The sequence below is a fragment of the Sturnus vulgaris genome, chromosome 6, assembly GCF_052056855.1.
Source record: "Sturnus vulgaris isolate bStuVul1 chromosome 6, bStuVul1.hap1, whole genome shotgun sequence".
In the NCBI taxonomy this organism is placed as follows: Eukaryota; Metazoa; Chordata; class Aves; order Passeriformes; family Sturnidae; genus Sturnus; species Sturnus vulgaris.
Window position 1 is genome coordinate 2,667,699 of NC_142248.1, and position 16,735 is coordinate 2,684,433.

The 16,735-nt window shown below is 45.4% G+C and overlaps 1 protein-coding gene across 1 annotated transcript in view; it reads right to left on the reverse strand.

Moving 5' to 3' along the window:
* MUC2 (mucin 2, oligomeric mucus/gel-forming) overlaps window positions 1–16,735 on the reverse strand; it is a 61,241-nt gene that overhangs the window by 8,307 nt on the left and 36,199 nt on the right. Inside the window, exons 40-52 of the mRNA XM_088166583.1 lie at window positions 15,679–15,822; window positions 14,306–14,530; window positions 13,108–13,227; window positions 11,332–11,946; window positions 10,501–10,686; window positions 9,416–9,553; window positions 8,110–8,286; window positions 6,911–7,105; window positions 4,116–5,860; window positions 2,780–2,954; window positions 1,974–2,221; window positions 677–860; window positions 358–562 (exon numbers count right to left, since the gene is read on the reverse strand). Of these exons, the coding sequence (XP_088022709.1) occupies window positions 358–562; window positions 677–860; window positions 1,974–2,221; window positions 2,780–2,954; window positions 4,116–5,860; window positions 6,911–7,105; window positions 8,110–8,286; window positions 9,416–9,553; window positions 10,501–10,686; window positions 11,332–11,946; window positions 13,108–13,227; window positions 14,306–14,530; window positions 15,679–15,822 (4,357 nt within the window). The remainder of the gene's footprint in view (window positions 1–357; window positions 563–676; window positions 861–1,973; window positions 2,222–2,779; window positions 2,955–4,115; window positions 5,861–6,910; window positions 7,106–8,109; window positions 8,287–9,415; window positions 9,554–10,500; window positions 10,687–11,331; window positions 11,947–13,107; window positions 13,228–14,305; window positions 14,531–15,678; window positions 15,823–16,735) is intronic.

Below are 16,735 nucleotides of genomic sequence, written 5' to 3' on the forward strand. Positions count from 1 at the left end.
GTGCTATCTCTTTAAAGGGATTTTGATTTTTTTTCTTTTGCAGTTCTGACATGGTGTTCTACCAATTAAGATCTCTGTTTTCTGCTAAGTAAATGTGAGAAAAGGCAAGAACATGGGACAGGGGAGGGCTGAGAGTATAGAAGAATGTGGGAACATCAACAAAGATTAACATGGCAGACAGAGGCTTGAAAGAAACCGTCAGCAAAAAACAACCAGAAAAAGTGAAAGGAGTAGAAGCAAACCATAAAGATACAAGAAATAGAGCAATAGTTAGAAAAATTTTCCACTGGTAAATTGATCCTAAAATTTCCATTTAAATCAAAGACCAAAGGCTTGAAAAACCAAGAGTAATGTTACCTTCCCAAAAGAAGCTCACAGATGGAAGATTCTTTGCAAGGCTGCGTTGGTGTTGTGCTTGGTGAACCTGTAGGAACTAGGCCTGGAGAGCACTGTGGTTTGGAAGGATCAACAACTTGCCAATGATCTGCCATGGTTTCACAGTTATCTGCAATAGTTCCATCTGGCAGCATGCAGTCATCTGCTGTGTTGTTATTGCAAGTACCTAAGGGTGGTAAGGAGAGAAAGAATTCACTCACAGATTTGTTAGGAAATTCCATTCATCTTTACAGCAGGGCTGTGGTTTTCTGAGTGCAAAAATTGGAAGAGTAAGCCTTACCACACTGTCCCTGGGTGTTGTTGCCAAACAGGCTGTAGGGCATTCTGATAGAAAAGGACAAGCCATTGTAGGTCACATTCATTTTCAGCTCAGGAATTTCCACCACACGATTTATGCCTGACTCATAGATGCTCACGCCAAACTTCTTGTAAGGCAAAGCCACGAGCTGGTTGTTTACTGTCACCTAATAAATAAAGGAAAACAGAAAAGAGGCATAAATTTAGTTTGACTTTTCAAAACAATTGACTGTTCCTTTGTTTTGCAGAGAGAATGTAAAGGTAAATAATATAATTTTAATTTGTAACAAATGTTCCTGTGTTTCCTTTGTTACTGGAAAGTCAAACTTTTCTTCTCTGAGCCACAAAAAGCCCATCAACCATCAACAAATGAGGCTATAAATTCAAGGTTTAAATCAGATAAATCCTAACACTCGACAGACTTATTAGAATGACTATGGCATCAAGGACTCCTCATAAAAGTGGAATAAAAAATTCTCCTAAATTCATATGGTATAAAATTTTAGGTTTCTTGGCATAACAGGAACATGCTTACTGAAAATTCAGTAACAGAAATAAGACTAAAACTGTATTATTTGTTTAAATACAGTAGCCACCTGAGAAACTAACACTACTACTTTCACTCAGCTATCAGAGATTCCTTTGCTTTAGAGAAAAAAAAGGAGGTCTAAATGTTGTAAATTTTCAACAATATGCTGCAACCTAACATAATATTCTCACACAGTAATGTACAAAAATAAACCAAACAAATAGTAAAAAGCTACAAAAAGCCCCAAACACTTCTCAGTAATTCTGAAACCTCAAAACTATGACATCACATTTATCAATGGAATAAACATAAGTGCCCTATTCCGAAAAATTAAAAAGATGACACAAGTCAAAGCTACTAATGGTACTTTTAAAAAATGCTTCTTGTTATGTCTACCTTATATTATCTCCTCCCATTCCACATTGTTCTCCTTTGTTACATTAATGTTAATTATAAATTAACCTGTTTTATATCCTTAATTCTTAGCAATTTGTCCACATTTGTGTATTTAGGAGAGATCTGAAAAGATTTGAGATTGAAAAGACAGGAAGTTGTATAATTTTTTCTCCTCCACATTTGGAGTAAAAAAATGCTTTGAAGTAGTCCTTTGAAGTAGTCCAATTTTATAATTAAGCTGTTACTGAATCTAAAACACAGATTCATTTTTTTCCCAAACCGTGAGAATATAATTATCCTGTTGATGCAGTATTAATATCTGAATCAAGAAATCAGTGGTAACATTCTTTAGTACCTCTACTTTTAGAGTATTTGGCTGTGCTGTTCTTAGCCTCACTTCCTGAGTCTCATGTCTCACGATGAGCGTTCGAGGACAGGACACTACATCCCGTGCATCACAATGGTAGTTATCAATGTAGACACCAAAGTTGTCAACATTCTTATTGATCTCTTCCACAAGGACATATGTACAATTCCCTTGATAGCTGTAGTACAATCCATCAAAAGTCATGTAATGTGGATCTCCCCAGCCAGTGCAGTAGCCTAAAAAAACATACAGCTAAGTTAGGCTATTATGGCAACATACAAAATAAAAACATATCAGACTACAAGCTAAATCTGTTGGTTTGGGAAACATCTCAGTGAACTCGGTCATCTTAATTTTAATAATGTGTATATGTCAATGCATAAGCTTATTAGCTAGAAGTCATCAATAAAAACCAGGCACTTTCAATGCACAGTTCATCTGACATTAATGACAGACAACTGAGAATAGGATTAACTGTACCATAGATACATCTTTAACAACAGTCTGAACAAGTAACATATATATAGGCTTCTAGCCTACAGATGGCTGCCTCTGGACATTTAAATCCTTCTTTGGGAGACCAATTTACTCTACTAACACAACAGTTATGTAGAGATAATGGCAACTTAAGCAAATCCCGCCATTGGCTAAAAAGAATCAACAGAGCACTCAAACCAACACTAGAAGACTGAGTCATAGCCTTGCACAATACTTGTTCCCTGATAAATATTGTTGGCCTTGACAATAGTATTGTTCCCTCAGGAGATTAAATATTCAACAAAATATATACTTACAATCACACTCCCAGTGCCAACAGCATCCATCTTCATCAATGACTCGCACAGGAGACAGTCCATTGGCACATGTGGGTTTTGGAGGTGGATTGCAGATTACTGGAATCACCTGGACAATGTTGTCTTCTATACATATTGCCTTAGTGCAGTTACAGAGCCACCATGAGTCACCTTCCTGTGTTTGAAAAGAGAGGGGCAGGGAGGAGACAGAGACAAACCTTAGGACGCAGTAAGACTGACAACAGTTATGCCTGAATATCTTCTGCAGGTTTCTAAAAAGCCATACGTTTACTGACAAGCTTTCCCCCACCAGAAATCTGAAAATAGGATGGAAGTGCATCAGTCAGCACTATCTATGTCTGCAAGATGAGCTAGAACAACTGAGAGCTGCTAAGTGAAAAACATTACTTACAAAAGTCAAGCCAGTAAACTGAAATGGGAATCTCCTTTCTAGTTTCAGCTATGTAAAAGTGAGATGTTTCATCTAATCTCATCACCTTAACACACTCTCTAAAGAACAGTGAAAGACACTCATCAATATGAATGGCCAATATATGATCAATTCCCTTCCATTAATGCCTAGAACGGATTAATAGCTAAAGCTATAGTGAACAACTGTTTGAGGGAAAATGTCCAAGGTGATTATATACATGCACTGAGATAGCATGAGGTTTTTTCTATCTTCTATCAGTTTTTCAGCCATGTATAATTTTTATTCCTGCAGATCTGCTGAGCAAGTTGGTATGCATCTAAACTATAAGGAGGCTTTAGAAATGTACAAGACATTAACTTGTCTATGTCAGAGGTGGAGGGTTTAAAAAAAAAAGCCAAAAAACTGAGTCAAATTTCGTAAGTATTTGAATGCAGTGATCTGTTTCACAGTCCTCTCCTGAAACCAGTCTGTAAACAAGTATGATTCATTCCAAACTCAGACAAATTCAGCCCTGTGGATTTTTGTTGGGCTGCAATGTAAACAGACAAACAACTTTTACCCACTCTGGACTTATTCAAAAGCAGAAATAGAAAAGAAAGCTTAGCACCACTTAGCTCTTGGTTTCCTCTTCATCAGAGCTATCCTAAAACAAAGACAAACACTGAGCTGCGATCTAGCTCCTTGCAGAAAGCTTTTTAAAAATCATCCTTGCAGAGCTAATTCCAATATATAAACTATCAATCCAAATATCATTGCAAGTCCTGCTGATGCCCACGAAACTAAATAAACAGAACAGTCTGATAGTTCCTTTCCTAACCAGATTAATGCCTTCTATGTTACTAATACTGAAGTGATGTATCAAGTCTCCATCCAAAGCACAATGAAAGTATGAAATCGACTCACCTCATAAGATTCATTAGGGAAAATAGTACAATTTTTTTTAGGAATGGTTGGTGTTAGACTTGTACTTGAGCCACTAACTGGAGGAGTTGCACTGTGTGTAGAACTTCCCGTAGTGGTGACTGCAGTTGATGTTGCAGTAGGCCCAGATGTAGCAGTTGAGCCAGGGGAAAGGGTTTTGAAGGTGGTGGAGGTGGTGGTTGCATTGGTTGGGATAAAACTACTAGAGGTGGTTCCTGAAGTGGTGGTAAAGCTTGCTGTTGGAGTAGTACCAGAGGTGGTGGTTGACACAGGGCTGGTTGATGTAGGTGATGTTATTGGAGTAGGACCAGTAGCAGAGGTCGTCCTTAGGGTACTTATTTCTGTTCCTACTGTGGTGGTGGGAGCAGTGGATCTTGAGGGTGTGGGGCCTGAAGTGGTTGTCTTGGTGGTTGATGTTTCTCCAGTGAATGGGGTTGTTGATACTGGTGGTGGTGTTTCTGTAGTGCTGCTTGGTCCTGAGGTTGTAGCGGTGCCAGGGCTGGAGATGGTGGTAGGTGATACTGTTGGTGGGCTTGGGGTCCAGGTGGTAGTGGTCTCATGGTAAGGTGTTTCTGTTACTGGTGTAGTGCTGGTGGATCTTGAGGGTGTGGGGCCTGAAGTGGTTGTCTTGGTGGTTGATGTTTCTCCAGTGAATGGGGTTGTTGATACTGGTGGTGGTGTTTCTGTAGTGCTGCTTGGTCCTGAGGTTGTAGCGGTGCCAGGGCTGGAGATGGTGGTAGGTGATACTGTTGGTGGGCTTGGGGTCCAGGTGGTAGTGGTCTCATGGTAAGGTGTTTCTGTTACTGGTGTGGTGCTGGTGGATCTTGAGGGTGTGGGGCCTGAAGTGGTTGTCTTGGTGGTTGATGTTTCTCCAGTGAATGGGGTTGTTGATACTGGTGGTGGTGTTTCTGTAGTGCTGCTTGGTCCTGAGGTTGTAGCGGTGCCAGGGCTGGAGATGGTGGTAGGTGATACTGTTGGTGGGCTTGGGGTCCAGGTGGTAGTGGTCTCATGGTAAGGTGTTTCTGTTACTGGTGTGGTGCTGGTGGATCTTGAGGGTGTGGGGCCTGAAGTGGTTGTCTTGGTGGTTGATGTTTCTCCAGTGAATGGGGTTGTTGATACTGGTGGTGGTGTTTCTGTAGTGCTGCTTGGTCCTGAGGTTGTGATGGTGCCAGGGCTGGAGATGGTGGTAGGTGATACTGTTGGTGGGCTTGGGGTCCAGGTGGTAGTGGTCTCATGGTAAGGTGTTTCTGTTACTGGTGTGGTGCTGGTGGATCTTGAGGGTGTGGGGCCTGAAGTGGTTGTCTTGGTGGTTGATGTTTCTCCAGTGAATGGGGTTGTTGATATTGGTGGTGGTGTTTCTGTAGTGCTGCTTGGTCCTGAGGTTGTAGCGGTGCCAGGGCTGGAGATGGTGGTAGGTGATACTGTTGGTGGGCTTGGGGTCCAGGTGGTAGTGGTCTCATGGTAAGGTGTTTCTGTTACTGGTGTGGTGCTGGTGGATCTTGAGGGTGTGGGGCCTGAAGTGGTTGTCTTGGTGGTTGGTGTTGTTTCAGTGACTTCAGAGGTGGTAGCTGTCACTGGGCTTGTTGACACTGGTGATGTTGACTGTTGACTGGTGGTGCTTGCAGTAGATGTACTTATTTCTGTCGTACTTGTTGTTGGCAGTGGGGTAGTTGAAGGAGTAACTGGGGTGCTTGTCGACGTCTGTGGTTCAGCTGTTGTGGTACCTTCTTTAAGACAGAGAGAAAACAGAGTATTTTAAGTAGGGAAATTGCATTTTCTTCCTAATGTCATCTCATTTTCTACTAAGCATATATAGTTCAACAAGCCTAAGCATAGCGTCTTTAGATTGAAATAAAGCAGAAATTGTTTTATTAATGGTCTATGCATCACTGAGGGATTATTAACAAAATCTACATCTTGCATAGGAGACATTGATATAAACACTTTATCAACAGTGTCAGAAGAAACATCTTCTGCAGTGTTAAAACTTTATATTGCAGAGAAGAGCTCAGCAATCCTATACCCAGGGGAATCCACTGAATAGATCAATGAACTCTGGTTAATACTGTATTGCTGTCATACTATATTCTATGGAAAGACCACTATTCCCTGTGCTGCTTCATGGTGGTTCATGCCACCATTGATTATGCTTAGAGTCATTTGATTCTACAGAAATGGAGCAGTTGCTAGAGCAGGCTGTGTTCCATTTCTAATGCCCAGGCCTTTAACACTACTCACACACAAGCTATTTTGGGATGTTATGAACCCCAAATACACTTTTCTGATTTTTCACATGGCCAGTTTTCATTATGGTTGCTAATGGGGACTCCTTTAAAATCGTTTTTTATTAGGATGTTAAAAAGTATTCATGATTTGCACAGGCAAGCCTCAGAGCCATCTATTTGTGCTTTTATAGCACGATATGTAACACATGGTAGAGAGAGAAGCACTGTGTACATAATAGAGTGCAGTAATAATGATAGAGGAATTAAGATACACTGATTCTGCCCAGGCAGCCCACAAGGACAGTCCTTCAACAAAAACTAATTCATGTTTGACTGAGGACAGGCAAACTCCTTCATGTACTTCATGTCCTTTAACAGAGGCAGATGAACTGGGAGTAGGGGATATGACATTGCTCCTGAAAGGTTAGCTGGGATATTTTTGAAATATAACCAACTACATTAGTGCAGAGTATAGAAACTGAAACACATGTTAAGCTGCCAATAAACCCCACTTTCTAAAACCAGCAAATGGCATGAAACCCTGGGAATTACTTATTTCTTCTGTGGGTGGAGTCGGTGGAACCGATGGGGTTCTGGTGATAATTTCAGGAGTTGAGGGGGTAGTTGTTGGTCCAGAAACAGAGGTTGTTGTGCTCGGAGGGCCGGTGGTGCTGGTGGTGGTGGGAGTCTCCGGTATCGAGGGAGTCGTTGTTGATTTTGGTGTGCTCAGTGTGGACGAAGGTGAGGCTGTTAAAAACAGCAGGGACAGAGAAAACAGACAAAGGCACAAAGGCATGAGTGGGACTCAATGTGAATTGAACAGAAGCTGCACATGAGGCAGCTGCTATGGAGCAGCTAAGGTGGGTCAGCCAAACCTTAGCCTTTCTGGACCCAAAAAGCACACTATTTGAAATCCATGCACACACAGGGTCATGGCCCTTCCCTCTGAGCAATGAGATGGTGCTGGAAGGTGCTTCTCACCAAATCAGAGAGATCTACCAATAGGTAGGAGATGAGAAGGAGCAATGCTTTGGGTCTGGCTGGGGCTTTTGACCTCTATGTCATTATCTAGAACACCTTGCTAAATCCTGGGGTAAGAGCTGAGATGGGAAGCTGTGATCAGAGAAGGAAGCATACACAAGAGTATGTTCTTGCCTGATTGGCATGTGCTTTTCCCAATGTCACACTGAGAAATGGCTTCCCAGAGTACTAGTGGATCTTGTCAGCCAAAGACCACAGTTCAAAGAAAGTCAGTCTTTGGAGTGAATCTGCTCCCAAAAGCATATCCATCATTCCCATATCTACACCAGCTGAGAAACATTAGTACTAACAGGGCAAAGAAACAGGAGAGAGGGAAGAATGTCTACACAGTTATATCCAGTCAGTGCCTAAAAAGCCAGTACCAAAACCCAAAGCCATGCCACAATTGCACGTGTGCCCAGTTCTGGATGAGGGGGAAGGTCCAGCAGCAAAAAAGGCAAGATTTCCCATCAGATGAGCATCAGTACAGAACATCTGCTCTGAGTCTTATTGAGAGAAGGAAGACCTCAGATCTTTTTCCCCAGAACGCCAAAACGTTGCACATTCTTAAATAGCCAAACGAAAGGCAGGTTTTAAGCAAAGGTAGTTTCAGGGATGCTCTGCAGCTGCACCCATCCCTGATCCCGCTGAGAGGCAGAATTTGAAATGCTCATGTACCGTCAGGACAACCACAGGAAGGAAACAAAAAATAGCACAGGCCAGAGAATTACCTGGAGTTGGTTGGGTGGTGGTGTATGTTGGTGTTGGTGAGGATGTGCTTGAAGTAGTTGGAGTGGGTGTTGGTGTTTGTCCAGTTGGAACAGTTGTTGTTGGGGTGGAGGCAGTAGGAGTCTCCGGTGAGGGAGTGGCTGGTGATTCTGGTGTGCTTGGTGTCTTCGTAGGTGAGGCTGATAGAAACAGCAGGGACAGAGAGAACAGACAAAGGCACAAAGGCATGAGTGGCACTCAATTGGAACTGAACAGTAATTGCACATGAGCAGCTGGCAAAGAGTTCAGCCCACCCTTAGCACTGCAAAGGTCCCTAGCAGCAGCCCTTCCTTTCTGGCCCAGAAAGAAAACTCAATGACATCCATGTGCAGAGATGGTCATGGTCCTCCTTTCCTAGTGAAGAGACTGCGGATGGTGCTGGAAAGTGCTTCTCAAAAGATTAGAGAGACCTAACAGTAGGGACTGGATGAGGAGGAGTAATGCTTTGGATCTGGCTGGGGCTTTCTATCTCTCCTTCATTACCTAAACACCTTGCTAACTCATGGAGTAAGAGCTGAGGGGAATCTACGGTCAGGGAACGGATCATGCAGCAGAATATGTTTCTGCCTGATAGTCATATGATTTTCTCAATGTCACCCTGATAAAGGACATCACAGATAGTGATCTCTATGGTCATAGTGGATCTCTATGGGCAGCCAAAGACCACAGTTCACTTCAAGAGGTAGTATGTAGCCAAAAGCATGATAGGGGAATCCTCCCTTCCTACATCTATAACCACTGACAAGCATTAGAACAAACACCACCAAGAAGGAAGAGAGAGGGGGAAAAAAGTCTGTACTAACTTTTTAGCTGAGCCTAAAGCAGTGCCTACAATGCCAGTGCCAAAAACCAAAGTGACTGTCCAAATGCACCTCACTGACTATATTCTGCCCAGCTGAAGGACATGGTCCAACAGCAGCAAAAGCAACGTTTTCCATCAGTTCAGCGTCTGTCTTAGCTGGGCAGCCAGATGAAATATCTCCTCAGAGCGCTGTTGCACAAGAAAGACAAGACCTTCTTGCCGGGACCCCTGCATCCTCATCACTTTTGAAACAGCCCAAATGAACTTTGGGCACAACTTATTTCCTGGAACGCCCAAAAGTTACACACATCCTTGATCCTACACAGAGCCACAAATGGATGTACTCACAGACCTGCATTACTCCCATGGTAAGACCAAAAATGACAGAAGAACCAGAGAAATTTTTGTTGGTTCTGGGGTTAGAGGCAGAGAGGGGTTTATAGGAATTACTAGTGCTGGGAACATACTTGCAGTAGTTGAGATGGTTGTTGTTGACCCAGTAACAGTGGTTGTTGTGCTTGGAGGGCTGGTGGTGGTGGTGCGAGTCTCTGGTGGTTGGGAAGTGGTTGTTGATTTTGGTGTGCTTGGTGTGGATGGAGCTGTTTCTGTTGGAAAGAGCAGGGACAGAGAAAACAAATGCATGAGTGGGACTCAATGTGAACAGAAGCTGCACATGAGGCAGCTGCCACAGATATAGACAGGTCAGCCCACCCTTAGCACAGCAAAGATCCCTAGAATGAGCCCTTCCTTTCTGGGCCTGGAAAGCAAACGCCTTGACATTTGTGCACACGCAGGCCCTCCTCTCCTAGCAAAGAGACTGGGGATGGTGCTGGAAGGTGCTTTGCATGAAATCAGAATGACCTACCAACAGGTAGGAGATGAGAAGGAGTAATTCTTTGGCTCCAGATGGGGCTTTCTATCTCTGCCCCATTATCTACAACACCTCACTAAATCCTGGGGTACGAGCTGAGAGAAGAAGCTGTGATCAGGGAAGGAAACGTGCACAGGACTATGTTCCTGCCTGATTGCCATGTGGTTTTCTGATATCAGGAGTTCCCAGAGCACTAGTGAATCTTGTCAGGCAAAGACCACAGTTCAGAGGAAATCACAGCCTGCAGAGTGAAACTGTTCCCAAGAGCACTGCAGAGGAATGCTTCCTTCCTACATCTCTAAGTAGCTTAATTAGTATGGACATGGCAAATGAGCAGAAGAGAAGGAAGAAAGTCTACATATCTGTGCCTAAAGAGAGCTTAAAATGCAAGTGTCACAAAACCAAGCCCCACTCCATTACACTCCACGTGTCCAGTGACACCACTCTGGCCAGCTGAAAGACACTAAGTCCAACAGCACCAAAAGCTACTGAGTTCTTCTTCCTTCTGGAAAAAGAGCTGATGGGCCAGCTATGAGCAAAGGATGTTTCAGGGGCTGTCCAGAAGTTAAACCCATTCTTGATGCCATACAGAAAAAAAAAAAAAAAAAAAAAAAGTGGTGTTCATGGACTCACAGTACTCCCAAAGCCAAAAACACATGAAACTACAAAACTTAGAAGTACCTGGAGTTCCTAGGGTGCTGGTGTATGTTGGTGTGGGAGAGGACGTGCTTGAAGTAGTTGAGGTTGGTGACCCAGTACCAGTTGTGGTTGTGCTTGGAGACCTGCTGGTGGTGGTGGTGGTGGTACTGGGAGTCTCCGGTGTGGATGGCAACTCTGGTGTAGTGGATACTGTGCTCAGTGTGCCTGCTAAAGTGGCAGAGACAGAGAAAATAAAGAGACAAGGGAATCAATGGGATTCAATATGAACTCAGCAGAAGCTGCACATGAGGCAGCAGCAACAGACCTAGAAAGATCAGCCCACACTTAGAACAACAAAGGTCCCTAGCAGCACCCTTCCTTTCTGGCCCCAGGAAGCAGAATCCTTAAAAGCCATGCACACACACAGGGTCACAGACCTCCATGCCTTGTGAAGATACTGGGGATAGTGCTGGAAGGTGCTTCTCACAAAATCAGAGACATCTACCAATAAGGAAGAGAAGGACGACGAACAATGCTTTTCATCTACTGGGGCTTTCTATTTGTGCCTCATTACCTGAACACCTCACTCACTCAAGGAGTAAGAGCTGAGATGGGAATCTGTGGTCAGGGAAGGATGTATGCACAGTACCAAGAGGATCAGTATCTCCACAGGACAGGAGGACATAGGCCCCTGTGTCCTTGTTCCTTCTGAAACAACCAGCCCAAGGGCCATCTTTGGGCAAAGGCCATTCCACTGGATACACAGCAATCAGTCCAATCTCAGATCCCATACAGAGGCACAGATGGAGATGCTCACAGACCTTCAATTCCCCACAGCAAGGAAACACATGAGAGCACAGATCAGAGAAGTACCTGTCGTTGGTGTGGTGGTGGTATATGTTGGTGTGGGCGTGGAGGTGCCTGAAGTGGTTGAAATGGGTGTTGTTGAGACAGGAACAGTTGGTGTTGTCTGTGAGGTGCTGCCACTGGTGGTGGTGGCGTTGGGGGGCAACGTGGTCGTAGTGGTGGTGGTGGTGGTAGGGGTGGTACTGAGGGAAGTCTTCTCTGCTGTTGGCGTTGGAGAGGTTGTTGATATTGGGGTGGACACACTGCTCGTGGTGGTTGAAGCTCTGGAAGGTGTGGTGCTTGGGGTGCTTGGAGTTGCAAGACACTCTGGGTAGCTGGGGGTGCAGCAGACACTGATCTCATAGTTGAGGCACACTGGCATCGGTATGATACCTCCTATCTGCTGATCTTTATTGTTACAGATGAGCCCTACGTCAACACTGCATTCCACTTTCTGCCCTAAATCTGCAATGGGAGTGTCAGGGAATTTGTGTGCTCGGCATGAAACATTCTCGACTTTCGCACACTCCCAGGACGGGAACTTGTTCCAAATGTTCTCAAAGGTTTCGTAGTCACCACTGTTCTTGTCGGAAGCATCTGGATAAGTTGTATCGAACCACTCTGACCAGACGCATTCACACTCTGGGAGGCAACAACAAGACAGACAATGAGAAACAGACAGGACAGACACAACAAGGCAGAGCACCAGCTCACTCACAGCTGCTGCCCTGGGCACCCCCTGCACTCAACGGTGGCCCTCAGGATGCCACTGCACTCAGCCAACACTGGCCACAAGAAAGCTCAGTGAAGTGACCAGGCCTCTCCTTCTTGGCCCTACAAACCACTCCAGGCCCAAACCAGGACAACACAGGCACTGATGAGTTCTGTGTGTGCCCCCCACAGCTGGGTCACATTGCTTTGTATGGACTCTCGTGTGCAAAAAACCACTCGCCTAAGACCAACACAGGAGGCAGAGCGGGACTAAGCAGAGACTCCTGCCACTCTCAGCTTCTTGGGCCATGCACACCACCTCAGTATCTCACAGAGAAACTAAGCACTGGGAAGGCACCCAACCACAGGGAAAGCAGGCAACGGGACACATGCTGCTGACAAAGCCTCAGCTGCCTCCCAGCAGCACACGGATCACTGGAGCCAAGCACCAACAGGAACACTGGAAGAACCCAGCTGCCCACAGGTTGTGTCTGTCAAATCTGCACTCTGAAACCAATCCCCAAACTCTGCCAGCTACAGCTCTGAAAGCTTCCCACAGCCCAAACAGCTGGTAAGTAACAGCAATGGCCACAGAAACAAAACAGGAGAGGGAGGGAAGAAGGTCTGCACAGCAGTGCCCAAACAGAGCCTGAAATGCCACTGCCACCAACTTTAGTCCCACTCCAACTGCACACCTTGGATCCAGTGACTACAATCTGCCCAGATGAAGGACACCCTCCAAGAGCAGCAAAAGCAACATTCCCATCACTTCAGTAGCTGTCTAAGCTGGGCATGAGCATGAAATACATCCTTGGAGCACTGTTGAGTCAGGAAAGACAAGACCTTCTCCCAAGGACCCCTAAATCCTTGTTCCTGATGAAATAGCCAGACAATGGGCCAGGTTTGGCCACAGGTTGCCCAGAAGTTACACCCATCCCTGATCCCATCCAGAACCACATATGGAGCTGCTCATGGACCTTTACTACTCCCACATCAAGGGCACAAATGACAACAGAGCAAGAGAATTATTTGTTGGTACTCTAGTCGGAGGCACAGGGCTTCTGGTGGGAATTATTTGGTTTTGGATCATACCTATGGGACCTGTGGTGGTTGGTGTTGTCGTTGGCTCTCTGGTGGTGGTGGTGATGAGAGTCTCTGGTGATGTGGAAGTGGTTGGCAATTCTGTTGTAGGGGATGTTGTGCTCGGTGTGCCTGTTACAAACAGCAGGGACAGAGAAATCAGACAAAGGCACAAGTGGGATTCAATGTGAAATGAACAGAAACTGTGCATGAGGCAGCTGCCCCAGACCTAGAGGGTTCAGCCAACCCTAACACAACAAAGGTCCATAGCACCAACTCTTCCTTTCTGGCCTCAGAAAGCAGAATCCTTCACAGCCATGCATAGAGACAGTCATGTCCCTCCTTGCCTTGTGAAGAGACTGGGGATAGTTCTGGAAGATGCTTCTTCCAAAATCAGAAAGACCAAGCAAGAGATGAGGAGGAGTAATGCTTTGGATCTGGCTGGGGCCTTCTATCTTTGCCTCATTACCTAAACACCTTACTAAATTCTGGGGCCAGAGCTGAGAAGGGAATGTGTGGTTTGACTACAAAGCACAGCAATATGTTCCTGCCTCATCGTTGTAAGAGTTCCACTGATTCGATGTCAGCCCTTTGAAGGGCTTCCAGAGCAACAGTGAATCTCATCAGCCAATGGCCACACTTGAGAGGAATTGACAGTCTGCAGACTGAAACTTTTCCCAAAAGTCTGTCACAGAAATCCTTGCTTCCTGCATCCATAAACACTGTCCTGCATCTATAAACACTCTGTCATCCACTAGCACTGACATTGCAGAGGAAGACAGCAAACAAAGTCTGCAAAATTTTTCCCAGAAAGCATCTGAAATTACAGTGCCCCAAGAGTAACCCCCAGTGCAATTTCACAACTTAAGTCCAGTGACTACTTTCTGGACAGATGAAGGACAAGGTGAAACAAGAACACAAGATTTCCCATCAGTTTAGTATCTCTTTAAGCCCAGCAGGAGTACCAACATGAAATATCTTCTTAGATGCTTGTGGAGTAATGGAAGCCAAGAGCTTCTCACAAGGACCCCTGAATTCTCATCACTTCTGAAATAGCCAACCCAAGCTCCAGCTTTCAGCAAAGGACATTTCATGGGATGCACAGCAGTTACACTCATCCCTAATTCCACGCTGAAGCACAAATGGAAGTGCTAACACATCTTCATTACTCCCAAAGCAAGGGGATAAAAATCAGACATGGCAGAAGTACCTGGAGTTGTGGTCGTGTGTTCTAATATGGGTGTGGATGTGCTTGAAGAAGTGGAGGAGGTTGTTGATGATCCAGTAACAGTCGTTGTTGTCTTAGGGGTGCTGATGCTGGTGGTGCTGCTGGGGGGTATCGTGGTGCTGGCAGTGATGATGGGAGTTTCAGATGCTGTTGGCGTGGGAGTAGTTGGTGTTTCTGGGGTTTCTGGGGTGCTCGCTGTGCGTGGAGCTGCACCCGTTAGAAACAACAGGGACAGAGAAAACAGACAAAGGCACAAATGCATGAGTGGGATTCATTAGGAACTCAATGGAAGCTGCACATGAGGCAGCTGCCACAGATATCGACAGGTCAGCCCACCCTTAGCACAGCAAAGGTCTCCAGAACCAGCCCTCCCTTTCTGGCCCCAGAAAGAAGACTCCTTGACATCCATGCACAGAAAGTGCCATGGCCTCTCCTACTGCAGAGATTAGAGATGGTGCTGAAAGGTGCTTCTCACAAAATCTGAGAGACCAGCCAAGAGGTAAGAGTCATATGAGGAGGAGCAATGCTTTGGACCTAGCTGGAGCTTTCTATCTCTGCCTCATTATGTGAACACCTCACTAATTCATGGAACAGGACATAAGAGTGGAAGCTGGGCTCGTGGAAGAAAGCATGTCCAGGACTATATTCCTGCCTGATTGGCATGTGATTCCCTCTGTATTTCAATTTCAGCCTGATGCAGAGCTTCCCTGGGCACTAGTGGATCTCATCAGACAAAGCATCAGCCAAAAATTACAGTTCATGGCAAGAGGCAGTCTGCAGAGTGGAACTGGTCCCTCAAAGGCTGGCAGGAGAAGCCTTCCTTCTTACATGTCCAACAGCTGACAACCACTAACACTGAGAGGCCATAGGAGGAGGACAAAGGGCTGAGCCCAAACAGAGCCTGAAATGCCACTGCTGCAAGAACAAATCCCACTACAATTGCACTCCATGTGTCCAGCAACTACATTCTGGTCAGCTGAAAGACACAGTCCAACAGCTGCAAAAGCAATGTTACCCATTGGTGCAGCTTCTGTCTAAGCTGGGCACCAGCATGAAATACCTCCTTGGAGCACTGTTGTGTCAGGAAAGACAAGACCTTCCCCCAAGAATCCCTAAATCCTTGTTCCTTATGAAATAGCAGCCCAAGGGTCAGATTTGGCCACAGGACTTTTCCTGGGATTCCCAGAATGACATATACCCTTGATCCCATCTACAGACACATATGGAGGTGCTCATGGACCTCCATTACTCTCACAGCAAGGACAGAACTGACAACTGAAACAGAAAATTTTTTGTCTATTCTGTTTCTGGGGGCAGAGGGCTTTTGGTGAGAGTTATTGCTTTTGGGAACATACTTCCAGGAGTTGAGGGGGTAGTTGTTGGTCCAGAAACAGAGGTTGTTGTGCTCGGAGGGCCGGTGGTGCTGGTGGTGGTGGGAGTCTCCGGTGTCGAGGGAGTCGTTGTTGATTTTGGTGTGCTCAGTGTGGACGAAGGTGAGGCTGTTAAAAACAGCAGGGACAGAGAAAACAGACAAAGGCACAAAGGCATGAGTGGGACTCAATGTGAATTGAACAGAAGCTGTGCATGAGGCAGCTGCCACAGATATAGAGAGGTCTAAGAGCCCACTCTTAGCACAGCAAAATTCCACAGCCCCAGCCCTCCATTTCTGGCCCCAGAAAGGAGACTGAAATCCATGCACAGAGACAGTCATGTCTATCTTTGCCTAGTGAAGATACTGGGCATAGTGCTGAGTGATGCCCTTCACAAAATCAGAGAAACCTACCAATAGGGAAGAGATGAGGAGGAGTAATGCTTTCCATCCGGCTAGGCCTTTCTATCTCTGCCTCATTACCAGAACCCCTGACTAAATCCAAGGTTAAGAGCTGAGATGGGAGGCTCCGGTAATGGAAGGAGCATGCTCAGGAATGAGAGCACTAACAGGATGGGACAGGAAGACATAGTCTTAAGTTGTGCTGGTGGAGGTTTAAGTTGGACATTAGGAGGAATTTCTCCAGAGAACAAATTATTAGACACTGCAATGGACTGCCCAAGGAGGCGGCAGAGCCACAGTGGTCTCGTAGCTTTTAAGACAAAAGTGGATGTGGCACTTATTGCCATGGTCTGGTTTACACCGTGGTGTTCAGGCACAGGTTGGACATGAGGATCTTAGAGATCTTTTCCAACCTAACTGAAGCTGTGAATATATTCCTGCCTCATCATCATGTGATATCCCTGTGGTGCAATGAAGGCCTGATGAACGACTTCCCTGGGAACCAGTGAATCTCAAAGGCCACAGCTCACAGCAAAGGGCAGTCTGCAGAGAGAAACTGTTCTCAAAAGTCTGCAGGGGAATCCTTCCTTCCTACAACTGACAACTGTTAGCACTGACAGGACAAAGGAGAAGGCAAAATG